Genomic DNA, 13,354 nt, shown 5'->3' with positions numbered 1-13,354 from the left:
ACTTAAACTGATGCTAAACCATTTTAATTTCAAAGGGCGAAAATTTCTTAAAAGAATACTTCACAATTGCAGTGATTCGTATTTCCAACAACCGTGCCAATCTTTTCAAGCAAACAGCAATATTCTTCTGCCACAGGACACCTCAGGTTTAGCCGAAACATTCAGTGCAGCTCCTTACATGAAGCAGTCAAAACCGGAAGGATTTTTATCGGATTGTGAACCATGCCCCATTGCCCAAAGTAATCTTTCCGTAAGACAAACTCTTACAGGTTTCAATGATAGCACTGGATTCATTCTCTCACAAAACCAGAGAATTTTTCTGTGAAGGTCTTAATGAGAGTACTTATAATCTTACTTGGATCTTGTTCAAAACTGTTCATTTCCAATTCGAAAAGCTCTGAAAGGGTAATCCTGGCAGCAAGTATTTCTATCTATCACCAGTGGTGCTTCCATTGTTTTTCAGAATGTCTACAGAAGGAATTCTTTCTGCTTTCTGTCACGCACTCCCACCATAATTTCAGCGTCTAATGTGCTTTCTTGGCTTGATTTTCACGTTCTTTTGATGACTTGTGTAAGCAGATCTGTGTATATATTGTACAAGTTAACAAACTCAACCTGTTGCTAGCGTACTTAGTACAGAATGTTAACTGTAAATACTAAAAGCAGAAAATGTTGTCAGAGACCCCATCTGTTCTCTGCAGAGTCCTGAACAAGACCACTGTGCATACAACCATGATTTTCTCTTTTTTTCGGAAGAGCAGCATAGATAGTTGACATACACCTCCTGTGTCAGTGATCGAACTTCATCTGTCATTCAAAACCTGTAGAATAATGTCAGGCAATTCTGAGTGTGAGATTGCCAGCATATGAACAGCAGCATCCACCCACCAGTTTTCATTCATATTCTGCCATTAAAAATAGTGAAAATCCACTAGTGACAGACATCAGGACTGCATCAACTCTCTCTCTCCCATCTGCAGTTCACCAAAAATTCCTCACACCAGCAAAGATGCAGACACGCTGCTTTACTGAATCCTTCATCAAATCACCTGTAACTGTTCAGTCACAGATCTGCCACCTATCTGCCAACGTACCTGTTGGCGAGCCACGAGAAATGATCTCTCTACCCGTCTGTTGTCCTCCATCACACAAATGGCTTTAGTAAAAAAAGGGTTAGTCCTTTGCAAACAGCACAGCTCTGCAACTGTCTGATGAAAATTCCTGGGGCGCAATTATGCCGTTGGTAACGGGTCCACAAAACAGCGATCCCGCGGGAAAAGGCCTCACGCAATGAGCCCTACAACCTGACACCCCAACTCACTGCTGCGCCAGCCTTGCGCTGGCTGACTGCACAGGAGCGAGCCGCGGCGCCGAGAGGCGACTGCGGGAGACAGGCAGCGCCCCTTCCCCTCTCAGCGGCGGCCTGGCCTCCATCTTACCCGCGCGAGGCGCCCACCTCGCGCGCTTCCCCCTCTTTCGGCGGGAAACGCCAGCGGCCGCGCGGGCGGCGCAAGGCGCATGCGCGGGCGGCGCCGGGGGGCGTGGAAACGCTGTGAGTGACGGCGGGCGGGCGCGCTCGGCGCATGCGCACACCCCCGGCGGGCAGAGTGCGCCTGCGCAGTGAGGGCGGGGCTGCTTTTGGCGCCGGCGGTGTGTGTCGCCCCCCCCCCTTTCCCCGCGGTTTCCCTCCTCGCGCGCGGCTCTCGCCGGAAGCCCCGCGGGAAGTCTCGCGAGAGGCGGCGGGCGGGCGGCGGTGGCGCTGCGTGCAGCTCCGGAGGGTCGCCTCAGCCGCTCGGCTCCCCGCAGCGCCTGGGCCCTGCCGCTCGCTCGCTCCCTTCCCCCGCGACCCCCCCCCCCCGCCGCCGCCGCCGCCGCCATGTCCCGCTACCTGCGTCCCCCCAACACCTCGCTCTTCGTGCGGAACGTGGCCGACGACACCCGGTAAGTGGGGGCGGGCGCCAGCGGGGCGCGGGGGCTGCGCAGGCTTTGGCGGGCTCGCTAGGCCGCGCGGGCGGCTGCCGCCGGAGGGGCGCGAGGGCCCGCCGGGAGCGAGGGGAGGGGGGAGGCCGGCCTGCTCCCTTCTTCTGTTTTACCTTTCTCCGTGCCTTGCCTTCCGCGCCCTTCTCCATTTTCCTTTCCCTCCTCGCGATGCTGCTCTATTTCCCTCCTCTCCACGAGGATCGGTTTCAAAACAACGTCCAGAAAGAACAAAGCTGGGCCGGAAGAAAGTGAAACTCTCGTACCCGCCTTTGAGTTTGTCCAGCGGGAGATCGAGGCGGGATTTGCATCCCCGCTTGAGGGGTAGCCGGCTGTGCCCCTTAGCGATGCTCGGCAGCCGCTGGAGTTTGGAATGCTCTTCTGAAATACAGCGATTGTTACTAGAAGGGAGAAAACCTTGTGGGTGTCCCCAATATTCATGGCGTAGTTGGTTCCGTTAGTATGGTAATTGCTGCCAGTTCAGGTGGAATGTTACTGCATTAATTATTATGCACCGTGTGCTCTTAGGACGCTCAGTATGGAGTGGGGAAGGGAAACAGTGCTTTTTCTCCGTAATAATTGTATTGCAGCAAGGTTCCGTAAGGACTAAATATCTGCAGCAACTTAGTGAAATAAGTTTTCGTAGGGAATTAAAAATATATATTGGGCAGGTTCATATTTTTTAATTAGTTCTTTTTTTATGCTCATTATTTGAGATATTTTTAGTAAACTGCTAGATTTCTCCGTTTCTGTTTTACAGCTTATCATGTCCCTTTTGCGTTTGTTATCAGCTGTGAAACATTTATAGAGCATATTAGTATAGAATATAGAGTATATTAGTATAGAATATACTAATATAGATGTGAGTTAGAGCACTCTTACGTTGTTAAGTATTAAAGAATTTGTATGGAAGTCCCAGTAAGGGCTAGCCGTATAAAACGCAAGCAGGAGTGTTTGAACTTGCTGCCTGGGCAGCGTGCACCAAAGTTGTTTAGCACATAACAGTAGCGTAGGCACGATGGAATGGAATGAACTAAGAACGTTATTGTGATCAAAAGTGTAAATAGCTTCGAATTAAAAATTGTAAATTTTTTTTTTTGGCGTGAATTCACTATCTTCCCAGTAGTTTTATTTTACTGTGAGACTAGTTGAGGACTATTTCTTCCAAACTTTTTAAAATAATGTGCGTGATATTGAGGCTTTCACCATAAGCTTGCGATTAGGCAGTACATTCTTCTCAGAGGTGGTACCATTGTGAGATCTTGATGTTGCTTGTCGTAGTTTCCTTCTGCCGTCATTGACTATATGCACTGTAGATTCTTTCCCAACTGATGAGAAAGAGAATAGTAGTAACTCTTTCATACCATATAAATGTGGTAATACATCAGTCTTTTTCATACGTCTTATTGTCCTTAAATGACACAAAAATACATGTAAAGAAGCTGATGTGATTAAGAAACCTCTCTGAGACGATAGTTGTTCCAAGTGTAGTTGCAGATCTGTTGAACAGTTTTGTGCTCGGCTCTCTAAAGCCAACTCTTTGGAAAAGCTATCCTAAGGGCATCAGTGGTTGCTCGCTCAAGTTTTGTTCTATTTGATGTGGTTGTAAGTATTGATTATTCTCTGGAAATGAGTTTGTGTGACTGGTTTATTATCGTACTATTTGTTTGGATCTTACAGTTGATGTTTCCCATATTGCAAAATGATTGTCAAGCGTTACGTGAGGTACTTGAATAATTCTTAGATCCTTTTCACTTTCTGCCAACCTTTGCTAGTACAGCCTCCATTGAATTGACTAGCATGTGGCACTTCTCAGTTTACACTTCTGTTGTAGAGTTATGCTGAACACTGGTTTCAGAATGCCAGGGTATATCTTAAGCATCCTGAGTCTTGAGTTTCAGAAAAGCCTAGTGTGTTGCTTAACAATGAACTGCTCAAGCACTTTTTTCCACAAAATGTTTTGCTACATTCATCCTCTATCAACTGCTTCCAGAAAGACGGGTGGTCATTTTCATTGTAGATTTTAAAATTTTTAAAATAAAAATTTTGGTGGATGTTTTGTAACACCTTAAATAGTGAAAAGACATATAAGATATTTGTGATATTCTAGGTCTGAAGACTTGCGCCGTGAATTTGGTCGTTATGGGCCTATAGTTGATGTATACGTTCCACTTGACTTCTACACTCGTCGTCCCAGAGGATTTGCTTATGTTCAATATCCTTTCTTCAGATGGCTGATTAGTGAGGGGTGTTGAAGTTTGAAATTCAAGTTTGTGTAAGAGGTAACAAATCTAAATGAAAAAGCAGTTTACTTTTGTGTTGTATCTAATAAGTGTCTTACTTATATTGTGGTGTTTCATTATTTTTGAAGATTAACTTCTCTCAATTGTTCTTTGCGTTTTTGCAAATCGTAAATCAAGTCCAGTAATATAAAAGCTTGCTTATATCACTGAAATTAATACTATATGATTTAAATGAAAGCTTATCACTGACTCAAAATTGTCTAGCACATTTTTATTATCACTGGTATGTAAGTAAACTTGTGCTTAGCAAACTGTGGCTGGTATTCATTGTTAATTTAACGAATGGAAACTGGAATCACTTGATCAAAATCAGATTGTATAAAAAATGAGGTGAACTTCTTTCTTTAATATTGTCCCCTAATTTACTGTCCTCTGTTGTTGCCTCAGAATGTAAAGCTGTACAGTAATGGCGACCCCAAAGAGAAAGCATGAAAGAACCTTTAGAGTAGAGTTCAACAATTAAGGCAAGTAGACAAGCCAAAGACCTCTTAAGGATCAGGCTTGAAGAGAAGGGAGAGTTTGGGAAAAGAAAAAATAAAGAAAAGCTGGAAGAAGGACAAGCCATAATGGGAGACAAAGCTTCGCTTTATCTACAAAAGGGGGAAAAGGTTGTTTTTCAAAGTAAAAGATAAAGCCATCTGTCATTTTTGGCCAAGCATCTCATGACAAGTCCTTCTGACAAGCACTTAAAGAGTTAAAGGTCAAGATGAAGTTGAATGGTGGCCAAGATTAAAGGAGTCATACCTGATGTATCCTACAGAATAACAGTTTTTCTTCTGTTTGTCATGTAAGCAGTAATTTGATGAATGATTCTGGTTTAGTCCATTGACGAAACCTGTAATATTTCTCTTGTGAGTGCTACTGTAACTGTGGTCTTGAATGAAAGTGCATTCGTTCTTGGTTTATCAAGATATATACCTACAACGCGATAGTTGATTTTTTGCATAGATGGTGCTGATGATGAACTGAGTTGCTACAAGGAGAAAGGAAATTCGTTCTTTCAGGTCACATAGCTGGAAGAAGGTGTGTGAATTACAATAGTGGTTGATCTCGTGGGTTAAAATTAGTAATGTCTGTGTTACTGAACAGCTGACCTGACTGATAGCTTAGGGGTTTTAGTGTATGCTTTTATCTCAGACTGTTGAAGGTCTGTATACATGTCCATGGCATTGCATAACTTAAACTTAAAGTCAGTCGGTGGAAAAAAAGGAAAGCTTTATCCCAATTCTAAAATTAATAGACACCTCTTAATTTTTACTGTTGGTATGCCTAACATAATTTTAGAACTAGGGTTTCATTTTAGTAAAGTCAATGTAGTGGAGAGAACTGAATGACCATTAACAAATGTATTTTGAAAAGGATACTGGGTTTTTTTCCTTGCATAAGTACAAGTGGGAGAAGAAGAAAGTTAGAGTATCGCGTAGCAACTGCTTGATGATGGATAAGTTCATGGTCATATTATGAGATTTTAACTTTATTGTAGTTCTCAGATAGCTGGTGGTTAATTTAAAAAAAAAAAAAAATTACTAGTGTGTATGTAGTATGACCAAAATAACTTTAAAAAGCCCTCAACCCCCTCCAAAATCTGTAAAATTAGAAAATAACGGATTTTTTTTTTATTTTAAATACCAAATCTGTAAATGCTCAAATTCCCAAGTACCTTAACACTCACCACATTTGAAGATGTCCGTGATGCAGAAGATGCTCTCCATAATTTGGATCGAAAGTGGATTTGTGGTCGGCAAATAGAAATCCAGTTTGCACAGGGGGATCGGAAGAGTAAGTGCCTTGCGTGTATTTCATCAGACTACGGTTTTAGCCTTAACGTTTACTGCCAGGCAACATTCCATGTGTTATTAATTGTGATGCATTCCTACTTGTATATAAAGAGTATGTGGATGTTTTCTTTTTATCCCGTAACTATTAATGACTCAGTTATCTGTTTTTAATTAAAATAAGTACAACGGTCACTTACCACAATCTGATTCTTGCTGCTGGCTGAAAATTCTTACGAGCTCTCTGTGCAGTTCTGTGTTTCTGCAAAGAAAGCTTGACTCTTGAGAAGTCTCCCTGTCAGAATGAGTAGCCCAGTGTTAATACACAGCAATGTTTATATTGTGTTGAAGTGTATTAGTGGTTCTGTGGTGATGTTTCCCAGTGCAGTCATTTCCAGGATTGAGGCAATCTCTTCATTTTCATTTGGCTTCAGGATAAACATAGATTTCAAGGTATCTCCATTCAGGATGGAGCAGAAGTTTTATTTTCTGAGCAGATAATTGTAAAGAGAACTTAAGTCTTTGAAATCTGTTATTTGTATACGTATTATTAATATATAGATACAGATATTATCTAAAAATAAAACATGCTGTTGGTAAACCTAACACATACTTACTGATCTAAACCAGGTCTGTAATATTCATTCATACACAGCTTGGGAGTAAAAGCACTTCAAGACCTTTCAGTTAAAGCTATCAAAGAAACAACCCAACAGTCCAGGTTTCCCTCAAATGTGCACAACTCACTTTTATGGAAGTCAGTGGAAATTACATGCTCTGAAGGACAAAATTCTGTGAAATTTGTCCTTTCAGAATTGGGATTCTGATAAGTTTCTGAACAAAAATTAACTAAATCTACCTTAGTGGTGTAAATGGCAGCACTTACAGAAATTGTAGCTGTTTAGTACAGATAATCTTCATTACATCATGGTGTGTTTCACGTACTTTGAGCATGATTTGGGGGTTTGAATAAGAATGGGATTTAAAGGAAAGATAGCTGTACTGCTTAGAAAAAATACAACAAGACTAATAAGTTCATTCATTCTTAATTAATGAGTAAGCGACAGAGTGAATGTGCATTGTTGTACTAGTGGGAGGGTGCTTTTAGACTCAAACTTACCTTTGTGTGGCATCTATTGATGCTTCTGCATAAGCTGTCTTTTAATCATTAAAGACGACTGTGGATCAGGTGTAATGTGTGGTGCTGTGTAGTCAAGAAAATGGATGTTTAATTAATTCCCTGTTAGCTTTCACTGTTTGGGTAAATTCAGGAATGTTTCAGTCATGGGTTTGGCCTGTCATATCAATTTCCAGGTGGCCTGAAATCACCTCAGCCAGTTCTGTGTTCTTGTTTTATGGAGTGTTAGTCCTTTCTTACTGTTTTTTGGCTGGGTTGGGTTGGTTTGTTTTTCTCCCTAGATTTATAATGCCCGCAAGGCTGCATTAATTTTTGTCCAGTGGTTAAAGCAGCAAAAAACCAAACAGCATACAGCAATGTCTCATTGTCCTTTTCATAAACATCTCTGCTAAGAGTAACGAATTAGGCTTTCTGCTAAATACCAAATATATGGATTAGTAATGTCACTAAAGGGAAAGCAGGGCATCTTTTTTGTTAACTTAAAATGTTAAATATTGCTATTTTTTACAGCACCAAACCAAATGAAAGCCAAGGAAGGGAGAAACCTATACAGTTCTTCTCGTTACGATGACTATGACAGATATAGGCGATCTAGAAGTCGGAGTTACGAAAGGAGACGGTCTAGAAGTCGTTCTTTTGATTACAGCTATAGAAGATCGTATAGTCCCAGAAAGTAAGTGTAGTATGTGTTTGGCTTTAACTGCACAGCAGTCTGTTGGAGGAGAAACACCACATTGACTATTTAGTTGTTAAAATTTTGAATAATCTTTTTCTATTGTGGGAGTAACTTGTGGGAGTTATGTATCTTGCATGCTACATCAGATCAGAAATATTGACTGAAATGATTTTCTGCTTCATTGAAGAATGATTAAAAGCAAATGCACAGCTTGAATTTATTAAGCATTTGTATACATACATAGGTATTTGTCACTGTTTACTCTTTCTGATGTACCTTTTTAGCAGTAGACCTACTGGAAGACCTCGTCGTAGCAGAAGCCATTCGGACAATGATAGGTAAAATACTTTTTACACTCTTTAAATTGAAACTAGATGACTCTATTCCTTTAACTATAGGTTTTAAAAAAAAAAAGTTTCTCCTGAAAAAAACGGTAAACAATTTTTGATGTACTAGATGTCTAAGAATAGTGTTTTTACATTCAAATCTCCTCTCTCCCCTTTATTCTGATAGGTTCAAACACCGCAATCGATCTTTTTCAAGATCTAAGTCCAATTCAAGATCACGATCCAAGTCACAGCCCAAGAAAGAAATGAAGGCTAAATCACGGTCTAGGTCTGCATCTCACACCAAATCTAGAGGCACCTCTAAAACAGATTCTAAAACACACTATAAGTCCAGCTCAAGATATGAAAAGGAGTCGAGGAAAAAAGAACCAGCTAGATCCAAATCACAGTCAAGATCACATTCTAGATCTAGGTCAAAATCCAGATCAAGGTCATGGACTAGTCCCAAGTCCAGTGGCCACTAACAGTGTATCCATGTTGGTTTAGGCATGTAAGATTCATTTACACACAGTTCAGTTTACTTAAATTATCAGGAATATGATGTTGCAACAGTGCTAAAAAATACTTTCTTTGTCAGTTTTCCCTGTAGCCGACAATGGTTAAAATTAAAACAGTGTTGAGAAGCCACTGAGAGAGAGAGAGGGAGAGAATGTCCACTTGGTTAAATGTCATGGGCAGCTACTGATTTGGTTGTGGTGTCTCTATGTATATTTTTGTAAAGATTTGCATTTTTAATGCTTAGATATTGGTGATGACTTGACTGATCGTAACTTGCAACATTGTCCTGTTAAAAATGTCATACCCATAGAGAAATTGGTACCAGTTTGTGCTGAACAGTTAAACCAACCGTTTAACTTGTTCCTTAATGCTAAACTTTGTGATAAAATGGAAAACTGGACAGCTGTAGTGCAACACTGACTGCTGTGAAATGCAGACTGGCAATTTTATGTTTCCGTTGTTCAAAGGCAGGTTTCTGTGTTCTCCGTGCCCACTGACACAAGTAGGTTGGTAAATGGAGCTCTATGGAGAGATATTTTTGAGATTTCTCTTTAACCCTGCCATCTGGAGAGATGGTACTAACATTGCATGTACTACATGGGGAGAGAGTTGGTCTTGGAAACTCATGCAGTGTCGTGACTTGTCAGGATAGAGGCTTCACTGCCTTCGACCTGGCTGCTAGTACTAAACGTGTGAGGGGAAAAAAAACACCTGGAAATGGAAAATTAAATTCAGATTTCAGCAAATGGCAGAGCAACAAAATATTAGGTTGTGTGTACATTTTATGCAGTTTTTGTATCTATTCTAAATTTTAGTGAGCAGTTAACCATAAAATTGCTTAGTTTTCCTGCTGTTAGATACAAGTAGATTGTTTCAAGTTGTGTGTGTACAGTATATAAGAACTAAACTTTTATGCCAATGACTCCTGTGGTTAGTTGGTGTATTCATAGGTATAAAACTGTAGCCATCTCTCTTCCTGAGTAACAAAGGCTTGCTTTTACACATCAAAAAGTATTTGGTCAAGCAAGTCTGAATCACTTCTTCCTCAGAATGGATAGTGGTTTGGTTACAAGATTTCATTTTACGTAAGAGCAAATGTTTGAAGTTGGATATGAACAAGAGCTGCATCTCTAGCTATTTAGTTTATCACTAATACAGTATATTTAGTAAATTGAATGTGAAAAATAACAAAACCAGTGTGTAATCTTACCAGTATTTCTCTAGAAGGCAAGATACTTTGTTATGAAAATGGCTTTTGGCATTGTTTTTTTTCTATTTACCTTCAAAAGCCAGCATCAAACACCTAGTGTTCCTCACTGTCTTATGTAGTAGCATATAAAGACATTGATTTCAAAAAGTTCCTTTTTAGAGAAATGTCTTAGGTTTTGGTTTTAGTGTTTTCAGCAGGGCCTTTAAAGAAACACAGATGGCTTTTAAATATTGGCAGTGGAACGTGCTTAGGAGGTTGATCCTAGAATCTTTGTACATTTGATAGTATTTCTAACTTTTTCTTTACTGTTTGCAGTTAATGTTCATGTTCTGCTATGCAATCATTTATATGCACGTTCCTTTAATTTTGTAGACTTTCCTGGATGTATAGTTTAAAAACAGCAAAAAGTCTATTTAAAACTGTAGCAGTAGCGTGCAGCTCTAGCAGAGGAAAGTTGTGGGATTAAACTTTGTATTTCCTTTCTTATAGAGGCTTCTAAAAAGGTATTTTTATATGTTCTTTTTAACAAATATTGTGTACTACCTTTAAAACATCAATGTTTTGATCAAAATAACTAAAGACCCAGCTTATTTTCTGCTTGCTGTAAATTTAGCAAACATGCTGTAATAAAAAAATGAAGGAAATACTGATCCACTGGAATTATTGTAGCTATAGAATTTGACTCCAGAGCATGGTTAGGACTAGAGCTATGCATCCCTTATGGAGTAAAATCCTTACTATGGAGTAAAATCCTTACTATGGAGTAAAATCCTTACTATGGAGTAAAATCCTTACTATGGAGTAAAATCCTTACTATGGAGTAAAATCCTTACTATGGAGTAAAATCCTTACTATGGAGTAAAATCCTTACTATGGAGTAAAATCCTTACTATGGTATTTCAGTAAAGTCAGGATTTTATCATTTAATGTCTGAATAAATATCATTTCACATTTTTAAAGGGGTACTAGACTAAATAAGAATGATAAGCATATGTTTTAGTCTAATATATTGAAATTTCTTTTCCGTTAACTTTCATTATTGCTGGATGGACTGCCCTATGGTTCTAATTCAGATGTTATTAGCCAGGTTATGAACTAATGAAAATCAACAATTGAAGATTCATATAGAACCAAATTTCTAGTATCACCTTAATGATTTATATTTGCCATATCAAAAATTACGCCAGCAGTGGTTCTAGAAGGTGGTAAAACTCTGCTGATGACATTTAGAAATGGAGCTGCCTCCTGGCACTTGTAGTATATACAACTGGTGGTTCTTATGCCACTGAAGGCATAACAACTCTGAAAAGTACCTGATGTCGTTGATAAACCCACTCTTACACTTTGTAAATTGAGCTGTGATTATCTTGTAGCTTTCTGCTTCTAACAGCAGAAAACCCCACCCTTTTTCAGCTTGCTTAAATGAATGTAGTTTTCATCACTGAAATCCTACTTAAAAGTGGTCCACCTGCCTGTGTCGTGGGAAAGTGTGGTTTTGTTTTTGTCAGCAACCCGTGAGGGATTGCTGTAATTAATGTTCACGTTAGACCAGCCCGAATTACAGCTGGATCGGTGGGGAGGAGGGTGCAGAGCATCTTTGTGTCCAGGCTGAGGTTCTAATTTGAGACTGCAGAGTAACAGTAACTATACCTGAAGTATTTTGTCAGCATGTCCTTATATTGTGTACCTCAACATTTATGTATAGCACAGTTTAAATTTTTTTTTTTTGTTTTGAAAATCCAATTCATTGCAAGTATAATGTAGTATCTGACAGTTCTGATGGTTCTTTCTTTCTCTCCCAGAGGTAGGACTAAACTTTGACTTGACTTGTGTATATGAACAAGCCAGAAAAGCCGAACACAAACCCACGATGTTTCAAGAGTGCATGAATAAAGATGTTGTCCTAGTTCTTGCTCCCATGGAAAAATTGTGAAGAAGCTGTTCTGTGGGCCTTTCAGTTGGGGACGAGTTAGCAGGATGTGGCCAAAAGGGCAGGGAATGTTTACGCATTCATGCAAGTCAAGCCACAGCCCATCTAGATAACATCTCCCTTCCTTGATGCAGGTATCCTAGTCCTGCTCTAAAAAAAGCAGTAGCCTGTCTTGTGCAAGCTACCTGCAGGTTATGCACAGCTGGAATGCAAGAACATACGCAGGCTACAAAAGATCATGTATAGGCATCTTTCTTTTGGAGTCTCAAGAACGGTGGGAATTATGTTTTTCTGTGGTAAACTAGATTTTTGTCATTCCTGCAAAATTTGTAGAATTGAAGTAGTATGTAAAAATTCTGCTGAAAATAATGGCTGTGCTCCAAAATATCTGCAGCGTATTGATTTATCTCAGCAGTAATAGAAGGCTCTATTGGAACTTCTTTTTCACCAAAAGTCCATGCACCCAACTGATAATTAAAAATCTTAAATTTAGTGGTTAAGTAGCTGGGTGTTTAAATTAGGGACTATAATAGACTGGTCTCTGAAAGCTAAATGTTATCCTTTCTATGTCTTTTAAAGATGTTTAAATGTACAGTATAATGGCTTTATTCAAAGTGGAAATTTTCAATTTAAATGTTATTTTGAGCTCTCTTCTTGGAAAGAGCTGCTTTTTTTTCTTACTGTTTAGTCTGAGGTAACAGCTTGAAATATGCTCAGAGAAGGGCAATTGGATTGATCGACATCGCAGCACTGCTACTTGATTTTTTGGCAGGGATGTTGCAGATTAACATTTTGAAGTACAAAGGGATAAATTTACACATTTTTAGGACATAATCACCCATTAATAATTGCTGGTTTTCTCCATTTATCTTGTAACTTGCTTAAAAAGTCTGTAGTCCATTGCTATAATATTTGTCTAAAGATGCTCTTACTGATGAGACTATTATAGGAAGGGAAGACTATGTACCCTGTAGTGTGTTTGATCAAAAGATGCTAATGTTTTATTCATACACATCCTTTCTTCTTGAGTTTTGTGTTCCATCTGTGCAAATAACCCTGTGAATTGGGAATAAAATGTACAAGTTTTGACTATAACTTGAGAGCACCTTCTGACTTAATTAATACAGCTGTAGCCTGTTTGAGATTGATCACCAAGCACTGAATACCTGAGTAGACCCGAGTCTAGCCCAGCCCTGAGCCACTGCCCTGGCCTCAGAGGTAGCAGAGAGCCTGACCACAACTGTAACTCAAGCTAAGCTTAAACTGCATCTACTCAAGACCAGCTCACAACTGTACTTAGCTAAGCTTAAGCTGCATCTACTTGAGAGTAGCTTGTCTTACAAGTCTAGCTTTCCTGGGCAGAGCCTGGCAGCCCCTTAGCAGGCTTTGGTTTGGTTCTGAGATTTGTTTCACAAAGGCCGGGCTGTAGTTAAGCCTCCCTTGTTCTGACACTTGCCTGAGGCAGCACACAGGGCCTGGGCTGCTGATTCTTGTCGAATA

General features: G+C 39.8%; 1 protein-coding gene across 3 annotated transcripts; it reads left to right on the top strand.

Annotated features, from left to right (window-relative positions):
* The first annotated feature begins 1,721 nt into the window (after positions 1-1,721).
* On the top strand, positions 1,722-12,979 carry SRSF10 (serine and arginine rich splicing factor 10). Of its 3 annotated transcripts, XM_074926354.1 has the most exons (7): positions 1,722-1,941; positions 4,088-4,194; positions 5,958-6,059; positions 7,704-7,866; positions 8,154-8,207; positions 8,383-8,484; positions 11,727-12,979. In XM_074926354.1, the coding sequence occupies exons 1-7, from the start codon at positions 1,877-1,879 to the stop codon at positions 11,743-11,745; spliced, it is 612 nt and encodes a 203-aa protein (XP_074782455.1). In that variant the 5' UTR covers positions 1,722-1,876; the 3' UTR covers positions 11,746-12,979. The 3 variants fall into 3 exon arrangements, with proteins under 3 accessions (XP_074782455.1, XP_074782454.1, XP_074782453.1); XM_074926353.1 differs by lacking the exon at positions 11,727-12,979 and having other exon boundaries at positions 4,088-4,192; positions 5,956-6,059; positions 8,157-8,207; positions 8,383-11,720; XM_074926352.1 differs by lacking the exon at positions 11,727-12,979 and having other exon boundaries at positions 4,088-4,192; positions 5,956-6,059; positions 8,383-11,720.
* Positions 12,980-13,354: the final 375 nt, after the last annotated feature.

The sequence above is a fragment of the Athene noctua genome, chromosome 24 (assembly GCF_965140245.1).
Source record: "Athene noctua chromosome 24, bAthNoc1.hap1.1, whole genome shotgun sequence".
NCBI lineage: Eukaryota > Metazoa > Chordata > Aves > Strigiformes > Strigidae > Athene > Athene noctua.
The sequence above is the reverse complement of the archived record's forward strand: the minus strand, read 5'-3'. Positions and strand labels throughout refer to the sequence as shown.

Excerpts from the sequence above, each read along its gene's own strand:
- SRSF10 (XM_074926352.1), top strand. The coding sequence starts at position 1,877 with ATGTCCCGCTACCTGCGTCCCCCCAACACCTCGCTCTTCGTGCGGAAC. Across the intron at positions 4,193-5,955 it reads AGAGGATTTGCTTATGTTCA|ATTTGAAGATGTCCGTGATG; the intron begins ATATCCTTTCTT and ends AACACTCACCAC. Across the intron at positions 8,208-8,382 it reads AGCCATTCGGACAATGATAG|GTTCAAACACCGCAATCGAT; the intron begins GTAAAATACTTT and ends TTATTCTGATAG.